Source organism: Cricetulus griseus, unplaced genomic scaffold (genome assembly GCF_003668045.3).
Source record: "Cricetulus griseus strain 17A/GY unplaced genomic scaffold, alternate assembly CriGri-PICRH-1.0 unplaced_scaffold_7, whole genome shotgun sequence".
Classification (NCBI taxonomy): Eukaryota; Metazoa; Chordata; class Mammalia; order Rodentia; family Cricetidae; genus Cricetulus; species Cricetulus griseus.
The window spans coordinates 214,837-233,399 of NW_023277410.1; the positions used below are offsets into that span (position 1 = coordinate 214,837).

An 18,563-nucleotide genomic window follows, 5' to 3' on the forward strand; every position below is an offset into this window, starting at 1 on the left:
CATGCATATATGGGGGTATACTTAGTGTAGGGATGTATGAGACAGTGTATAAGCCAGTGGTAATACCTGCCTTTATCAGTCTGAGCCTTCATTTTTCCCTTTAGATAGACTTCTCATTGAACTAGAAACCCACTGTTGCAACTATGATTTCTGGAAAGCAATCTCTTACTATCTGCTGATCTCTGTCTGCCAATATAGAGATTACAAGTATGTGCAGTCATTTCTTATATATATTTTGTGTGGAATGGATTTGAACTCATATCCTTATGCTAGAACAGCAAGAGTTTTTACCAACTGAAACATTTTCTCAGCCCCATCCTTTCTAATTTTTAAGTAATTTTGGGAAACCAAACCCCTAGAATGGTGCCATGTGCATGAGGATAGGTTTTCTATCCTCAGTTTCACCGGAAATGCCTTCACAGACATGCCTAGAGGTGTGTATGTGTCCTAAGTAATTCCAAATAACAGTGAAACAGACAATAGAGACAAATGATTCAATCTTATTTACCTCTCTGTATATGCCCTTGAGTGCAGGTGCCTTCAGATTCCAGAAGACGGAATCAGCTCCCTTGGAATTGAGGAAGAGACCTCAGTGAGTGAACTGACATGGGACCTCAACTATGATCCACTATAAGAGCAGTACATACATCTTCTGTGCTGAGTAAGTAAAATGCATGAAGCAGGAGTGATGGGTGGGTGACCTGTTTATTTTCTTCTGTTGTTGGGAATCAGTTCCTGTGTAATGTGGTTCAGGAGCCTATGAGGGTTTCCACTCCGACTAATAATTAGTAAGATCTGCCAATGGAGTGTGTGGTTTCAAAGTTAAGCATCATCCACTGCTGTCTAGCAAATGTAAAGCATATGCACGTGTAATAGCTGTTTTCAGCCAATAGCCCATATTTTGTATCATTTACAACAGTCTATTGATTGTTTATTTACACACAGGTGAGAGCAAACAGAACTCTTGTTCTCTGCAATGAGTTAACAGTTGGCATTTTGAGCCTGTCCATTAATAAACTGACAGGACTGTTTGTTCTGCTTCCCAGTTCACAGATTCTAGCCAACTTGTGAAAATTAATGTTCTATGTGTTTTAAAATGTCACGACCACGTCCCCTGCATCTAGTGGCAATGATTTTATTGACATTTATTAAAGTATTACCGAGTGTAAATTTTCATTTCCTGAGATCAATATCCTTGCTTCTCCTTTGACTCCTCCCCCCTCCTCCTCTGTTAGCATTTAGGTCTTTGTACTGGGCTGCCTTTGGAGTTTTGACAGGACACATGCTTAGCTGAGGTCACTAAGGGCACCACCTGTGCATATTCACTAGGTTCCCTTTTAAAAGGGCCTTGTCTACCTTCAATTTCTCTCTGTCTCTCCATGTCTCTCTCTCTCCATGTCTCTCTCTCTCTCCATGTCTCTCTCTCTCTCTCTCTCTCTCTCTCTCTCTCTCTCTCTTCCCTCTCTGCTGGTGCTCCTGTCTCCTGAGGCTGGTCTCCTTCCCTTCCCCCTTGTATAATCCCTTTCCCCTAGTAAAAAACACCTCCTCTTGAACTCAGTCACATGGCATCTCTCTCTCTCTCTCTTTTTCTCTCTCTCTCATACTCAATCTATGCTTTTTAAAAAAATTACAACAAACACTTCCTCCTCTTCTGTGAAGATTTGATTCCTATGAGTCATTGGAAGTGTTTGAACTGTGCTACAACAAATGCCAGTTTTGAAGGAATGCCACAGCTCACGATACTGTGTAGAAAGCACAAGTTATTTCAGACATGATTCTGGGCTTTTATTTGGTTTGAATGCTTGGTATCATGGGGTATAGTGGGAAGTTTCCACTCATGTGGCATCCAATATTGTGCCAGTGTGGAGGCAGAGCATGAGAGGAGAGTGTGTGTGAAAGTCCAACACTGGTTACCCTATGCCAGGTCAGAACCAGAGCTCGTCATCAAGTACAGGGTCCCACCTGTCTCTGCTGCTTTAGATGTGGAGTTTCAAGTGTGCACCACCATGACTGGTATTTTCATATGGCTTCTGGGAATCCAGTTCACTGGGTGTAGACAAGTACTTCATAAACTCACCCATCCCTCAACCCTGCATGGAAGTTATTAACATGAATTTACAGATTTTCTAATATGTTCTTAATGAATATGGGATCTGTAATTATGGCTTCTTTGCATGACTGGCAGCATTTTTAAATGACATCCTCCATCACCATTCAACTGTTATGAACAGATTATCCATTTTACTGATCATGTCAAAACCAACTTCTTATTCCAATCATTTAATATTTCAATTTTAAATTTATCGCTTATACTCCTATATACTTTGTTCTCTTTTTCTGGTTTATCATGTTGTATTTTTCTGATTTCATGATATGAACACCTTAGTTTGTTTTTCTTTCTAAGGCAGACATTAACCACCACTTACTTCCCACTGACCAATGATTTATCTGACTTTTACATTCATTCAGTTCTAATTTTAATGTTCCCAAGTTTCTCTCTCTCTCTTTTTTTTTGGTTTTTCGAGACAGGGTTTCTCTGTGTAGCTTTGGAACCTATTCTGACACTCTCTCTGGAGACCGTTCTGGCCTCGAACTCACAGAGATCCACCTGCCTCTGCCTCCCCAGTGATGGGATTAAAGGCATGTGCCACCAACATCTAGCCTGACTTTATCTTTTAACTCATGTACTATTTAGAAGCATTCACTTTAATTCCCTCCTCATGTTTGCAAATTATAAACAGTCTTGGAATGTTCTTCCCATTTGTGACTATCCATAATATAGATTACACGTTGCATTTGCAGCAGACTGTGAATGCTTACTAATACTGTCAGTTTTCTGAACACCACAGGAGTGACAGGTATTGTGTCGCTCTGCTTTGCACTTTTAGAGTAACCAGTAGAGAATGTCTGAAATCCATTACCTCAGATGTCAGAAGCCCATTTTCTGGATGCACCTAGAGAGACTGAAGTAGGAAGTTTGTTGATGGCCTGTGTACAGTGAATTCTGAGACAGCACTTGGGGATCCAAGAAAACTAGCATCAGCCCTCAGCCAAAACAGTACAGTGAAAAGTAGGGGGATGTGCCCTCACATTCTTATGCTGGTTAGTGTTTTGTCTAATTGATACAAGCCAGGTTCTGGGAAGAGGAACCTCAGCTTAGAAGATCCCTCCATCAGACTGTCCTGTAGGCGATTCTGGGGACATTTTCTTGATTAATGATAGATGTGAGAGGTCCTGGACCACTGTGGGCTGTGCCATCTCTGAAAAGTGGGTTGTAGGAAAGGAAGGCAGAGCTAGCAATGAGGGATGAGCCAGTAAGCAGCATTCTTCTCTGGCCCATGCTTTACGTCCAGCCACAGTTTCCTGTCTTGAGTTCCTGCCCTGACTTCCCTGCATGATGAAACGTAAGCTGCAAGATAAACCCTATCCTCCCCAAGATGGTTTTGGTCATGGTGTTTATCACAGGAACAGTGTCCCACGCCCGCTGTATTTTCTCGGCTGGCAAGAAATACACGCAGGACACTCGGATCCTTCTGCAGACAAGCTTTAATGCATCTTCTCAGAGCGGAGACACTGAACTAAGAATCCCTTTTCTTAAATAGGCTGGCAAGCAGCCGCCTGGGACGTGTTACCCTATGAATGGCTTCAGCTCCTCAGGCCAAATGAGCCACGGGATAGGCAGAGATCAAAGGAATGGAGATTATCCAGCGCCTGTGAAGTAATTTACATCTTGGTGTCTTTAGGCACCATTATTATAATGGAGCATGCAGGACCGGCTCACTACATATCCCCCTTTTTTTATTAATTAATGAAAAGGCTTTATATTTTTACAAGCAAATAGGTCACCCATATGTTGAGGGATAGAGGCAGAGGTTGAACCTTCCCAAATCAAACATTAAGACTGTGTACAAGAGTCGCCATCAGGCTGTTAGCTTGACCCGAAGCGCTCTTGACCTGTCCTCTGCCGTTTTTCTGGGAAAGGGAGTCTCGGGGCAGGTAACCCTTATGCAGGTCAACGTACCTCCCAGAGAAGCCTGTATATTAGGCAACTCTGTGCGATGCCTTTGCTCAGCATCCCTCATTGGGGCTGCTCAAACCAGACACTCTACCCTGTGCAATGAGCCTAGGCTCCGGGTGTGCAAGAGCTGTCTGGCCGGCGGCCTATTGCTTAAGCATAGTTAGCCAAAATATAAGCGCTTGGGCGATCTCTCTTTAGTTTTGAGCCCTGGAGCTTACATGCCAGCCAAAAGTAACATCAATCCGCAAACGGCTGCATCAAACAATTCCACCCCCACCCCTTTTCTCACAGACCAGCCAAAAATAACAGCAATCCGCAAACGGCTGCATCAAACAATCCCATCCCCACCCCTTTCTCTCGGCAAGGACAGGAGTTAATCTGGATAACAATAGCGGCTCTCAACTCCCGGGGAGAGGGTGGATTTCCGACTTTTGAAGGTCCGAAGAGGCTCTTCGGGTTGAGTCTTTTTGGGATCCACAGAGGATTTTCTTCATCCTGTGAGAAAACACAATATCGCTCCCCTGGATCTTATGAGAATAGGATCCGGGCCTCTCCAAAGATCAGTTAAGATATCTTTCCATTTTACCATTTCCTTTTGGCCTTTTAGGTTTTGAGGTGAGACGCTTGGCCTCAGTATGGCCCCCAGCGTTAATGTTTATGAGGCTTTAAAGCCCCAGGCATTCCAGGCCTTCAAGAGGTGTTGAATAGCAGGCACGGCCTTTTCCCCTATCAAAGACTGGGAAAGCCATCTGTAATTTTCTCTGCTCCTCTGATGGTAAGAAGGAGTCGGTACCAAATAGTGGGGGTGCTGATAGAAGCACACCCGCTGGATTAACAGGCGGTGGCCTCATATTTGCTTTCACTTTTGGCAGCTCCTCCTCTAGCTCTGCTTCCTTGCTAGAGTCTAAAATCTCAGAGTCTGAGCTGCTCAGCTCCAAGGCCTCTAGTTTCATTGTAGGGCAGAGGCTAGGTTTTGAGTCATCTAGCTGAGCTGTTTCCTCTAAAACTTTATCTCTTGAGTTTTCAGAGTCATCAGAGCTATCAAGATTTAAAGCTTTAAACTTACTTATAGAATCATCTAACAAATTATTCACTCCCTTGTCAGTAGACATCCCAGGAGGTCCTTTTTTCTTATTTGTTGTTAACAAATTATTCACTCCCTTGTCACTAGACATCCCGGGAGGTCCTTTTTTCTTATATTTTATTGTTAGGCGCGCCCCATCTCTCACTACATTCGGTTTCTGATATGTAATTCTGGACTTCTTTAAGATTGTTACAACAGTGAGAAAAGTCAAAATAGCTCCTAGTAAAAGCACAGAAGCCTCTATATTAACCTTCCAAAATAGTAACATTCCCAAGCCAAAGTCTAGAAAAAACATACCTCTCCGAATTTACCACCCTGCAGTTCTGAATCCGCCCCATTAGAGGGGTCTCAGAGGTGCCAGAGATGTTCATATATTCCCGGGTTTCAGCACCATATGTCCCGCGCGCTATGTATTTTCTCGGCCGGCAAGAAATACACGCAGGACACTCGGATCCTTCTGCAGACAAGCTTTAATGCATCTTCTCAGAGCGGAGACCAGAGCGGAGACACTGAACTAAGAATCCCTTTTCTTAAATAGGCTGGCAAGCAGCCGCCTGGGACGTGTTACCCTATGAATGGCTTCAGCTCCTCAGGCCAAATGAGCCACGGGATATGCAGAGATCAAAGGAATGGAGATTACCCAGCGCCTGTGAAGTAATTTACATCTTGGTGTCTTTAGGCACCATTATTATAATGGAGCATGCAGGACCGGCTCCCTACAGAACAGAAAGGTAAGACACTTGTCTCATGTGTTTTCTCCTTCTTGGGTTCTCCTTCAGCACATCATGAAGAACTGACATGCTGTGTCACAACAATGGACTATGAGGAGAAATCAATGCATCATGTCCCATTCCTCTTCTTACACTTACTAGGAATTTTATTCCTCTCCTCATGGGGGAGATTTCACTGTTGTTTAGTGACAAGGCAGCACTCAGACTCAGAATTCAAGGCCAACTACCTTAACTCAGGAAGATTCTGTCTCAAAAAGTAAAAGAATCTGGGGATAGAGTTTGGCAGTGGAATGCTTGCCTAGCACATATAGAGTTTTATGCTCAATCCTCAATAAAGAAACAAATAAGAGAATCCACAAAAACGAGTCAAGGAACAGACTCTTCCTTTCACTATCAGAGACCATGGTATTTGTAGACGTGTAAGATGAGAGCTGGCTGAACATTACCCAGCCGGCTACTGCCCCATCTCTTTGTATGCCAGGACTTTTCCTAGAACCACCCACACACTCAAGATGTCCCTGGCTTGCTGAGGAATGGATTAGTCTTGCCACCAATGTCTTTATGGGAGCATAAATTGCTTCCAGAGTTATTGCAGAAAAATGCAATTGCTAGGCTAATTCTAGAAGCTGGGTAATGGTCCACATGGCTGCAGGCTGTGAAGGTTTTTGAGGACACAGATAATAACAATGTGTTCCAAGTAGTCCCTGTAAGCAGTGATGCTTTGTGAGAGGGCAAGGCCTATGAATCTAGGGGTTGTCAGTCTGCTCCATTCTCCAAGGGTCAGAGGGTAAATCTAGAGAAAGACTTGGGTCTGAACCTATGCTCCCTAGAGTGTAGCATCTCCAGGATTTCTCTCACTATCTCTTCACTCCATGTAGCAGTTCAGACATCAAAATATAATTTGCAGCCTGTGGTTGATTGAAAGAAAATGTAGCCCAAAGGGAGGGGCACTCTCAGGACATATGGCCTTGTTGGAGGAAGTGTGTCACTGAGGAAGTGGGCTTTGAGGTCTTATATATACTCATGCCACGCCCAGTTCAACATTTCCCTTCCTGTACACTGTAGATTAAGATGTCAAACTCTCAGTTCCTTCTCCAACACCATGTCTGCCTGCATTCTGCCATGATGATAATGGTCTGAACCTCTGAAATGTAGGCAAGCCAAATAATTATTTTCCTTTACAAGAGTTGCTGTGGTCATGGTATCTATTCACAGCTATAGAAACCTTAAGATATGTCCCTTACAACATTTTCCACAAAACTACATTTATTCACTGTATCTTACAAACATCTAAAGTGATAATACCCTCCTACTCCTTGCCCCTCCCCTCATGCCTGGCTTGATTGCCCAGTGCCTCTAGCCTTTTACTACTTGGCACCAGCTGGATCAGCACTGAGTGAGCAGGAGCTCAGTGTGTTTTATTTTTCATTTTTGGTATGGGGGTGCAGGGTGGAGGCCGAGTGAAACTCTGCCTGCTTTGAGGGGACATCCCACAGGTGGCACAGTGCCTCTTCTTCCTCTTCCTCTTCCTCTTCCGGGTGCTTAGTGATTCAAACTTCTTTGGTGCCTGCAAAGAGTGAGTGAGCCCCAGGGATGAGAGTGGCTCTTCAAATATCCCATCACCAAGCCCTGAGCTGGACCTCTTAGCCATAGGATTCAAGCCTCCAATGAGAGCTGGCTTCTTTGACTTGTCAGTTGAAGATGGATCAGGACTGAGTTCCCTCATCTTTGGAGATAAGGGGTTGGGGATACTAGCAGATTCAGAGAGACCTGTATAGGGGCACAAATAGCCAGACAGTTTCCATGGCACCAGCCTGTAGTAGGACCACAGGAGGAAGGACAAGCTGGGGAACTCATCTTTGTCCTCAATGGTTCTGCCCAGTGCCTCCTGGAACTCCTCCATAGCAGAAACTCCTCTGAGGCTCATTGCACATCTGGACCCTGGGCTTTGGTGATGGGCTCTTCTGCCATAGGGAATAACAGTGGACCCGATGTCTCCTAGTGAGGGTAAACACTGAATACTTGGGAGGTCAGTAGGCTTAGGAGTCCCTATTTCTTCATTGGTAGCTCTAGGACACTGATGATCTAAAGAAGGCACCGGTGAGGAATGTTTCTGTGCACTGGTCCCTCTTTGGGGACCATGGCCTTCTCTCTTTGCACCTTGGCAGACAGTTGGTACAGAAGCATTTGAAAGTATCTGAGGGCCACCAGGGTTTAGAGGTGCCCTCTTACAGCCTTTCTGCTTCAAAGCCAGGCAGTGCTCTTCCACCAGCTGCAGGAGGAAAGGGGCATATTAAGATTCATCTCAGGCTGGAAGGCTCAGGGGGCAAAATATTTGGGTAGAGGTTGTTAAGGGTGTAGTCAACTGTCTCTTAGTGTCAGAGACCGAGGTTCTGCTGGCTGATTTGCCTGGTTCCTCGCTGCTAGGCACTTCACCCCCCTCCTCATGTCCATACCTGCATCCCCTTCTGGGTGATGTCCCAGGCAGGATGCTTTGACTTCCTGTAGGTCACATGGTTCTTATGAGCAGGATCCTCTCCTTTCCCTGTCCACATGGTGTCCCTCAGCACCCTACTCTATTTGGGGTCATCCATGACCCACCCAGTTTGCCTAATGTCTCCCTCTATCCTGTCTGCCTGGTGTCTGATTGCCTCTTGCCTACCCATCACTTCTTTTTTGTTGTCCCTGGTGTTCACCCTTCCCTAGGTACCTGCTCAACACTGAATTCTTCCTCATACTCCAGATCCTTCATTAGAGACAGTATGTCAATCTCTGTCTTGGAAGACAGGATTTCTGCCAAAAATTGGGGGTTTATTATGTCCTCCACCTATAAACAGAAAGAGAAGAATTGAGTACTGGGGGGAACAAGGAGTTCTATGTTGCTGCCAAGTCATGCTGACAAACAACGCTCGGCCACGCACACACTAACACACACACACACACACACACACACACACACACACACACACGATATATATATATATATATATATATATATATATATATATATATGTGAGAGAGAGAGACAGACAGAGACATAGAGAGAGCCCTGAGTGTAGGGAAGCAGGCTCAGTTACAAGGAATGGGATGCCAAACTCAGAATCTGGCCGACACCACAGCTCCAGGTGCAGCTCACTTGGTCAATGAAGTGTTTCTGGGAGCACAGCTCATCAACATAACTCAGGACTCCTGCATCTGAGTAGAAGTCATCTTCTTCCTGCTCCGGCTCACTGTTCTCCTCTTCCTCTTTTTCTGTGGGCTCTCCTGTGTATGACAGTGGAAGCCTCTCTAACCAGTCCATAATATCCATGTTCTCTTGCACAGCTTCAGGTGGATTTTCCATGGGTAACTCAGTCTTTTGTAATTGCCTGTGTCTTAGTAGTGGGAGGTGGGCAGGGTCAGGCTTGGAACCAGTCTTCATGGAGTTGCACGCTTGGTGATAGGAGAACATGATGTTACATAGATATGGTTTAGTTCCACCCTAATCATGCCATGTAGACCATAGTTCAGAGGAACCACAATGGCCTAGGATAAGCCAAATCTAAAGATCTGTGAGAGGGGACATTGCAAAGGGTTGATATGTCTAGAAAAGTCATGTGGGAGAGCATTTGAAGCCACCAATATTTCAGGTACAATCCAAACTCAGTGGCCAGGTCCTGATCATAAGGTGTTTGTGTCCTTAGAGAGTAAGGACAGAGATAATCAATGATGGTGGCCAGGTTAATGATTACCCAGTTCAAAACTAAGTACTGCAAGGTCCCCCAGGCTACATAGAAAATGCCCTAACCTGAAGGAAGAAGCCTATGTTCAGGGTAAAAACACATTTTGACTGATTTCACCTCTGCACAGAGACCTAAAGGTATGTGATCCCTACCTGGTTCCTCAAACACCTCAGGAGCTGGGGACCTTGGAGGATCTTGCCTTGTGGTTGTAAGAACTTGGCACTTGATACTTCTTATCATCTCCAGCCTTGAATTCTCCTTCTCTTCTGCACTCTCAAATTCTGTAAACCTAAGGATGAGGGAGGGCAGCACCCAACCAAGAGATTACTAAAGATGATCATGTGTACAGGGTCTTGGGATGATTTGGTCCCATGTATTGCTGATCTTGAAACATAACCACAACTCTGGGGGCACACTATATCCATTGGTATTTGTGGGAATCAAAAATTTTGAGGTGGCCCAAGAAGGGCTTTCATGTGATACTTCCTTAAGGCCTATCTTGACGTTGCCTAGAGCCACACAGAAGCCTAGATGGCCACAGATATGACTGATGAATTACATAAGGGATATTGAGCCAGATCCAGAGATGCTGAAGCTGAGGGTGGGAGAGCTGGAATGACCTGGGAGACAAGGGTCCAGGAGATGCCAAGAGAAAGTAGAAGGGCAACTGAGAGGTGTGGCTGCTTCCCTCTGAGAGCTGTTTGTTGACTTGTGTGAATGACAGTATCACATTTAGCAAAGACATGAAGACCAGAGACATGTCCTCAGATGTGTAAGAAGCTTCTTTCTCTCTGCATGTTTCTGTTCACAACCACTCCAGGTGCATGAGGATACGACTGAGGCCACCCTATTGGGTTGCAGTAGTCTCTACTGTCAAAAAGCAGTGGCTCAGTACCAGGGAGTTGACTTAAGACTAGTGGAGCATGTTTGCATTGTACAATCCACAGTCCTGGAGGAGAACCAACAGGGCTGGAATGGGTCAGTTTTTCAACTCTGACCTTCAAAAGAAAGGCATGGGATAGATTCATGGCCAATGAGGTCAGAAATGCTGGGAACATGGGGCAGATATCCCAGCACTCCAGGAAGTGAGAACAGGATTGTGGACCTCATGGATTACCACCAGGGGCCCAATTATTGGGTAATCCTCCTGGCAGTGTGTGGGTGACAAACTCACCAGACAAGCTCCAACTGGGAGGACCTCCAACATATACCCTCCTCCAGAAGCCTGACTCAACATGCCCACCCATGTTAAAAAGTTCTCCACACGCCCTGCTTTAAAATTCCCTTGACTCACTTTTCAGCCATCTCAAAGAAGATCATCCGGTCATAGTTGCTTGTACACTGCCATTCCTGCAGACCCCTCCACAGGCCCTCCTCCACATTCATGGTGGGCTTCCTCTGGGCCAGGGACCGAAGCACTGGACTGTAATTCGTTAGAACCACTCAACCCAATAAACTTGACACAGCAGACCCTGTCCAAGATGCATCTATAACCTTGAGTCAGAATAAATTCAGCTTCTGGGAACTCCTAACCATGCAGCAGACAGCAACATAAAGAGCTATATCTATTTCCCAGCCTGCCATGTGAGTCTCCTTCTATCACTCTGTGTGGAAGAATGCATGTTCTTAGGCTTAGGTTCTCAACATGGAAGTGGGGGTGGCAAAATCAAAGTGAAAATCATTAGAAATGGGGGCTTGGTTTGTAACCAAGCTTAGGTCATGATGTGGGGATCTCAGGATGGGATACTGCTCTTCTTGGAATGGAGAAGAGGCCTCCCCAAGTTTTCTTAGTCCTGTGAGACAGCCATGCAGACTGCATCAGAACTGGCATTTCAAGGTCTTGTCTGGGTCTCCGGTGTCCAGAACTGTGAGATAACAGTGCCTGTGGATTTAGTCTTCTAGTCTACCTAGTGATGTGACTGAGCTCACTGGCAAAATGCACAGAATGATCTGGAACATAAGGTCAATGACTGGGGCAATGATGCAAATCCCTGATGAAGATAAACATGGAGCAAAGAGACCAAAATTTTCCCCAGGGAAGGTCTGGAGCCTTTCTGGCTTAAGGGAAATTCCTTAGACGATGGGGTGAGGGACAAATGTACAGGTCTCTCTAGAGTCCAGCACTCTTCCCCATCCTGGTTGTGACATGCTGTGGGCCCTAAACACTAAGGTCAATGCTAGACAATAAAATGCTAAGGCAAAGAACTACCAAATGGAGTGAAAGTCCTAAATCCAAACCCTAGTTTTCTGGGACTCCAGGATCCCCCATGTGACACCTATATTTCTCAGATTGTGACTCTCTGGAGTGGTTCTGTCACCTTCAGCACCTTCCTTGTCCACCACACACTCATCATGTTGGAGCCCTGTAGGACATTCCAGGCACAATTGACACTCACATGAGGAAGCAGGAGAAAGCTGACACATCTGGAGTATGGGACAGGTGCCGCTGGACCAGAGTCTTGATATACTGCCAGCACCGGATATTCCCATAGACACTGTCTGGTTTGGACAAGCAGTTTTCTGGTGAGTTGGTTTGAACATTGGCTGGTCCACTCTCTACAACTGCTCCTTTTGGAGGTGGTGCTGATTTCACTGGGGACCAGACAGGAACCAACTGGACAACTGGCTGTGTTGTGGGAGGGTGAGAGTCCAGGACCCACAATCCTTCTTGGGGCTGGAAGGCCGATGCAATTTGAGCATTTATGAAGGTATTTGTCTCAGGTGTTGTCATGAAGTGGGAAGCAGGGCACCCTATAACCCCGCCTTGTGGCACAGGGACATTACAATTGAGGGACACCTGAGTGAGGACAATGTTGGCATTGGGCATGGGCTGTACAGGCCTGCCTGTTGTCCCCACTTGCACAATGTTCAGAGGTACAGCTGTACCCAGGTTCGTACTTCCGTCTTCTGCCACCAAAGACAACCCAAGCAAGTCAGATAACACTAGAGGATTCTGGGAAGAGATGCCTCCAGTCAGGAGGGGTGCTGTGGGCTCCCAGAATAATTGGAGTATTGGCTGGGTGGCAGGTGGGAGAACAGGCAGTGTAGCAAATGTAGACATGGAGGCATTGAGGTTGATAGTCATGTTCTGTCCCAATGAAGATCCTGGAAACATAAAGAGAAACAGGAGGGCAGCTCTCTGGTCCTGGTAGTGGTAATTGGGGGATGGTCATGGGGAAGAGGAGATTGTACTGTTTGCAGTTGTCACCTAGGGAATTCCCTGCTGGATTCATCTGAATGAGCATTGTTCCAGCAGGGTTCTTCCTCTCCATTCGCCAACATTCCCTTATTGATGCTGTGGAGAGGAGACCTCGGCTTTCCCACCCCTGAGAGACTCTTTTGTGAATCCCTGGCAGAAATCTCATCAGCATTCTAGCTCTCTCCCTAGAGATGGATCAATGTGACTCTATCTGGACCATTATACCAGTATGATGCTCGTGGGAAGCAAGACACCATCAATGAGGGCCAGTTTCCAGAAGGGCCTCTGTAAAGGTGGCAGGTTTCAAATATCTTAACCTCAATCCCTTGTGAGTGTTCCTTCCACACTCTCAAACCCCCCTCCCTTTCTAGCCCAGCACTGCAAACCAAAACCACCTCTGTGATACCCTCAAAGCCAGAACTCTGGAATCCTGGAGGCAACCACATAGCATGTCCTACCCATGCTGCTCCTCCCTCTCCTAATGCCTCCCACAGAGAACAGCAATGGGATAGATTCTGGCAGTTCCACACTGCCCTGATCCACATTGATCCACACTTTGATTGGGAGATGTTTCACAGCACTTGCATGTAAGATACCTATGCAGTTCCCTGATAACTTCTCATTGAAAGCCCGACAGTGGTGAGTGGAGGGACTGCCAGGGGGTTTCTGTGTATTATCACAGTCACTGGTATTGTCACAGTTGTCCATGAAATGAAAACCACATTTGGTGCTTTACTTGTGAGCTCCTACCAATATAAAGAATATTTTGGGGGTTGAGTATAGTCAATAAAAATGAATGCTTTTGGGGTTGGGTATAGTCATGAGACAGGTGCCAATATGGAAGATGTTGTTTGAAATTATTTCTGTTAAGTAGGAACAAAGGATAGGCCCCCTCAAAGAGAACCAAGTCTAAAAAGCTTAGACATGATGGCCAGAACACATGTCCTAGCTCTGATTAACAACACAGAACATGATTCAAGACAACTGCTTCTCTCTAAAGCCCCAGGAAAAGGATCCAACCACTTCAGAGCCCAACCAAACAAACAGCACTTCAGGTCCCTTCCCTGAGTGAAAGTAGCATTGGGGAAGAGAGGTTTCCTGTCAGTTATATGATGGGCTTAGAGAACTGCACACATATTCCCAAGATAGCACCTCTAAACTGATATTTTTAAAAGTAGTGTAACGATTCAGGCATTATGCTGGCCTGTCCCTGTCACCAGTAGAATGACCTCAGGCAGTGCTCCCGTCAGCCCAGTTGCAAATACCCCTTTAAAAGAAAGACCTCTGCCAGCTTACAATCTCTTTCCTGCCCTCTCTTTAATGCTGTCTTTCTGCTCTCTGATTCCTGATCTCTCTCCCTCTCTCCCTACTCTCTCTTTCTCTCTCTCTCTGTCTTTCCCACTGTTCCCTAGGGGCAGATAGGACTTTTCCTGTCTCCCTCCTCTCCTACATCCTCTCTGCATCTCTGTGTCTGTGTCTCTTTACCTCTTTTCTCCCACCCCATTTTCTAATAAAACTTCTCATTAGGCTCTGTCTGCCTAGTGTGTTTGTCCCTCTGCCTCTATCACCCTCAACTGCATTGGAATCTGTCAAGGTTCCCCTCAAGCTTTACCAAAACAAGTAGGTCTAAAATTTGAGAGCAATCACCCATTTCTTTGTTTGTTGACGTTTCCTAACTGCTCTGCTTCTGAAGACATCAAATACCTTGTGATGGAGAATCCTTCTTACATGGGAAGGCATGAGCAACTCTGGACTGCCAGTTGGTAGAGTAACCTCCATCCCCACAGACATGACCCCTCTGGGCTGTTTCCTGCCTTGCCATTTCTCTGCACTGTCCATCTAAGGTCTAGGGTGGCCCAGTTAAGTTTCTGAGATATATAATGTCATAGGATATGTTCCAGCAGCTTGGAGAAATGACCCAGAGCTCAACTGTTGCCCATGAATATTCCCTGAGACACCACAGTGAACCACTCCACCATATCTGTAAACTGTGCTTAGTAGACCTGCCTGCCACATAGGAAGAGCCAGTCTAGGGTCTGTCATTGGATCTTCTGATCAAGTCTGCTTCTTTGTGTCAACTTAGTTCCACCATGGGCTCTGTTCATCCTGCCATAAGCCTTGTCAGCTTTCAAGTTGAGATGTCCTTGCAGGAGTCCAGAGCTGTTTCCCACCCACTCCCTTGGTCCAGTCTATCATTTCTAGTAACAGATGTAAACTGCCAGTGGCAGGTCCCAGGTGCCACACTCTGATACTCCAGGCTTACCTTCTGAAGTTATTCCTTCAGGTTTGGACAGTAACCATGCCTGTCTGCTAGGATCCATGGTGATCAATCTCAAAGCAATCACGCCAAGAGTCAACAATATGTGCCAGAGTCTCAAGAGAGCCAGCCACAGTGTTGAAATTTTGAAAGTAAACCGCTTCAGAACACGGCATTGAGCATTCTACAGTGGGGGAGGGGCAGAGATTTAAACAGGGCTGGGGACATTCCATGAGGGGTTGTGGCAGGTACATGAGAACCTTGGCGTCAGTTTAAATGATGCATCCTTGTTGGAAGTGATTGCACATACGTGGCATTTGCCTCTAGGCACATTTTAATGGTTTCTTACCGTCACAGCACACTGTGGTCACTGGTGCCCCTTCCTTCATTTCGTCTTTAGTAGACCTTGTTTTATTCCTCCATCATGAGTCCCAAATCACTCCTAGAGACTGTAGGGTCGTGAGTATTTTTGCAATGTTTACACTTACTCAACCAATTATATATCCAGACAAATATAGAGGTTCTAAGCAACAGAGCTAGACAAATTTGTAATTATGATCTTGGGAGATCCTTGGATCATCCTGCCGTGTGCATATCATTCTTTATAAAGCAGTCCTTGTGTTGTGTGTACAGCCAGGGAAGTGCTGGTATATCTGCACCCTGCAGCATGATAGTTTCAGTCACCCTTTTGCTAGACTCCCCAGCCCATCAAGGCTTTGCTCTGCATAAGTAGCCCATGGGACTCAAATTGAAAATACCTATCTTTCCATCGGTGGTATTGAGTCCTTTTATTGCAAACAGATATTTGACATTTAAAAATCTGTTCTCCACCACAAAAAATAATGTGTAAGCTTATGTGACAAATTGCCCCAACTGAGCTCCTCAATGGGAACAGGGTTAAATTGTAGGGACAGGAAGAGAGAAAACTTCCTATTACTCCAAAACACAGAGGCTCAAGTCCCCCATTTTCCAGGCATAGAAACCCATTACCTGTGTACATTTTGACAAAGCCAGGGTTCCATTTGCCATTGCCTAATACTGATTTTTGTGTATGCATTTGCCCACCTCATTCCTAGCACCAATATGATCCTGGATTCACTAGCTGTAGGCTTCCATCTTGTTTTTTTATATGTCGGTGTCCTTTCAATCATGTTTCCTGGTTGCATCTCTGACTTAATAGAATTCATCTTAGGAATTGTTAATTTTAGGATGCTAAAGCAAAAGGCATTCACAACAAATAATATTTGGATTTGTATGACCATTGCACAGACTGGAGATGACATTGCAATGCATGTTGGGTAAAAGACCCAAATGTTCTACAGTGTGGTAAGCTGCTTGCATCTTTCATATTTGGAGTTTTTGACACCAACTGATAAGACACCAAGTGCAGGCTTTCAGTAGCATGAAATGTTTGATATTCTATCATAAAAGAACTTTGCATTAGATGATTTTCCTCCATTATAGTATAGTGTCTGTTCTGAACATGAATAAGGTGGGTCAGGCTAGGTACAATGCTTCAATGTTTGGTAAATTAAGCATGCATTTGGCTTGTGATATTTCCTGATGATGATACAGCATTGTAACTGAAGGTGCAGGTGCCTATCTGTGTGGGGGCATGGATGTAGCACCCCTTTAAAGAATGCTGCTCTAAGTTAGCATTGTGTCTCATGTTGTGACAGGAAGAGTTGCTAGGAAATAATTGAGGAGGGAGGTGGACTCAGAATCCAGAGAGCTGCCACAGAAGCTGTTGAGTGCCAGCTCTACCTCCCTGGTAGGAGTTAGTAGTGTTCCTGATGTGGCAGGGGTTTGGGCCAGAAGAGAGTTTCAGAGGGACCCAGACTATAAAGTCTCCATTAAAGGTAGGATGACACCAATTTCATAAGAAACGTTTTTGAACTGACATTTATTAGCAGATCTCTCCTTGTGAAAAAGATTTCAACATAGTGGATGTTGTAGGAAGGACCTAGAGGCAGAGTCGAGGTAAATCATGTCTGAGAGTGTCTCCTGGGTCTGATTTTTTTTTTAAATTTTGGCTACCAGTGTTCCTTATGGGAGCTTTCAGAAAATACGGGAAAGGACATGCTACTATTTTTGAACAGTGCAAAGGAGACATGCCATCTTTAGAACTAAACCTCTTTAACAGATTAGGGTAAGGATGCTAAATGCATTCCTGGAAGGTCTGTAATAACTGCTTTTAAGGAGGGATGGGTGTCCAGGTTCTGTGAGGAGGCCAGGGGGAGGTGGGCTGCGCTCCACAAGCATTATTTTCCTCTCCTGCAAATCTCTATGCTTCACCTGAGCACTCCAGTTTGCACGTGTTATTGGAGTTCCAGCGCAAGCTCCTGAAGCCTCTCTCTACTCCCTGCATCTGTTCCTTATGCTCTCTATGAGAAACAAGTGCTCAGCACAGCAGGAGCTTGCTGGCACAAGCAAGGAGGATGCTGGAGCAAACATACACCTCTTAACTTTTGGTGTATATGGCAGTGTCCAGAATCCATTACATAAAATTAGGTAATGGAATGTCGGGCCTAACTTCCTGGGCATTCAGTCACCACTGTTGCTGGCCCTTGAAAGTTATTTCTTTGTATCTTGCAGGCAGTGTGACCCTCCCGAGGCTGGCCTGAAACCTGGGAGTTTTTATGCTACTGGCATTGGCAAGTGCCCAGACCAGGGCTTCTTAACATCATTCTGTAGGCTGTCTGGTGTTTGATGTGTGTGTGTTGGGGGTGGATGGGCATAGTTAATAAATGAGGTGTGAACTTTGAAAGTGTACCTCAGCCATGTCCCCTACATTCTCAGGAAGCTTCCTAAGTGTTGGAAATCATTACTCATTTGAGCAAAAAAATTTCTCATGTTGTTGAAAAATGGGCGAATTTTGACACATAAGCATAGATATTAGCCAGAAATATAACCTTCATGTTGTAGTGTTGTAGCTCTTTTAGTTGCTAATGATGTCTGACTTTTCACAATTGAATAACTGGCCTTTAAAAGTCAGCCTTGTATCTCCTTTTGGACCTTAAGAATGACAATAATAATAATAATAATAATAATAATAATAATAATAATAAAACCATTCTGTGAAAATCAGAAGTATAAAAGGAATTTACAACACAGACAATTTTATTATTAAATTGTATTCAATTATTATGTATTTTTTTGTATGTGTGTGTGTCTGTATGTCTGTGTGTGATTTTCGGGAATGAGAATTGTGGGGTGATTTTTTTTCGTGTGTAATTTGGTGGTGTGCTTGCTGAGTTTACAGGGGAGAAACTCAGAGTTTTATGATTAGCTGTTTAATTTTTAGGACACAAAATTGTGAGTAATTATGAATTTGTAGTTTTCCATTGTGAGTGCTGAGAATCTAATGTATGCATTCTCATGTGGGGGATGGACTTTGTTAAGATATTTGTAATTAGGGAATTTTGGTAGTGAGTAGAGCTTTTTTATATGTAGACAATGTGAGTTAACATTGGATTTTGGATTAGATATCTGTAATTTGAGTTTCAGAATATTTTATTTCTTTTTTCCTTGAAAGTTGAGAGAGTTTCGTTT

At 44.8% G+C, this 18,563-nt stretch overlaps 1 protein-coding gene across 1 annotated transcript; it reads right to left on the minus strand.

Moving 5' to 3' along the window:
• Positions 1-7,241: 7,241 nt before the first annotated feature.
• On the minus strand, positions 7,242-15,075 carry LOC100758113 (NUT family member 2). Its single transcript, XM_027434012.1, has 7 exons — positions 15,018-15,075; positions 11,952-12,660; positions 10,850-10,978; positions 9,708-9,844; positions 8,970-9,265; positions 8,544-8,660; positions 7,242-8,105 (listed from the first exon to the last, which is right to left on the minus strand). Exons 1-7 carry the CDS (start codon positions 15,073-15,075, stop codon positions 7,242-7,244), a joined length of 2,310 nt encoding a protein of 769 aa, XP_027289813.1.
• Between the last annotated feature and the right edge of the window lie 3,488 nt (positions 15,076-18,563).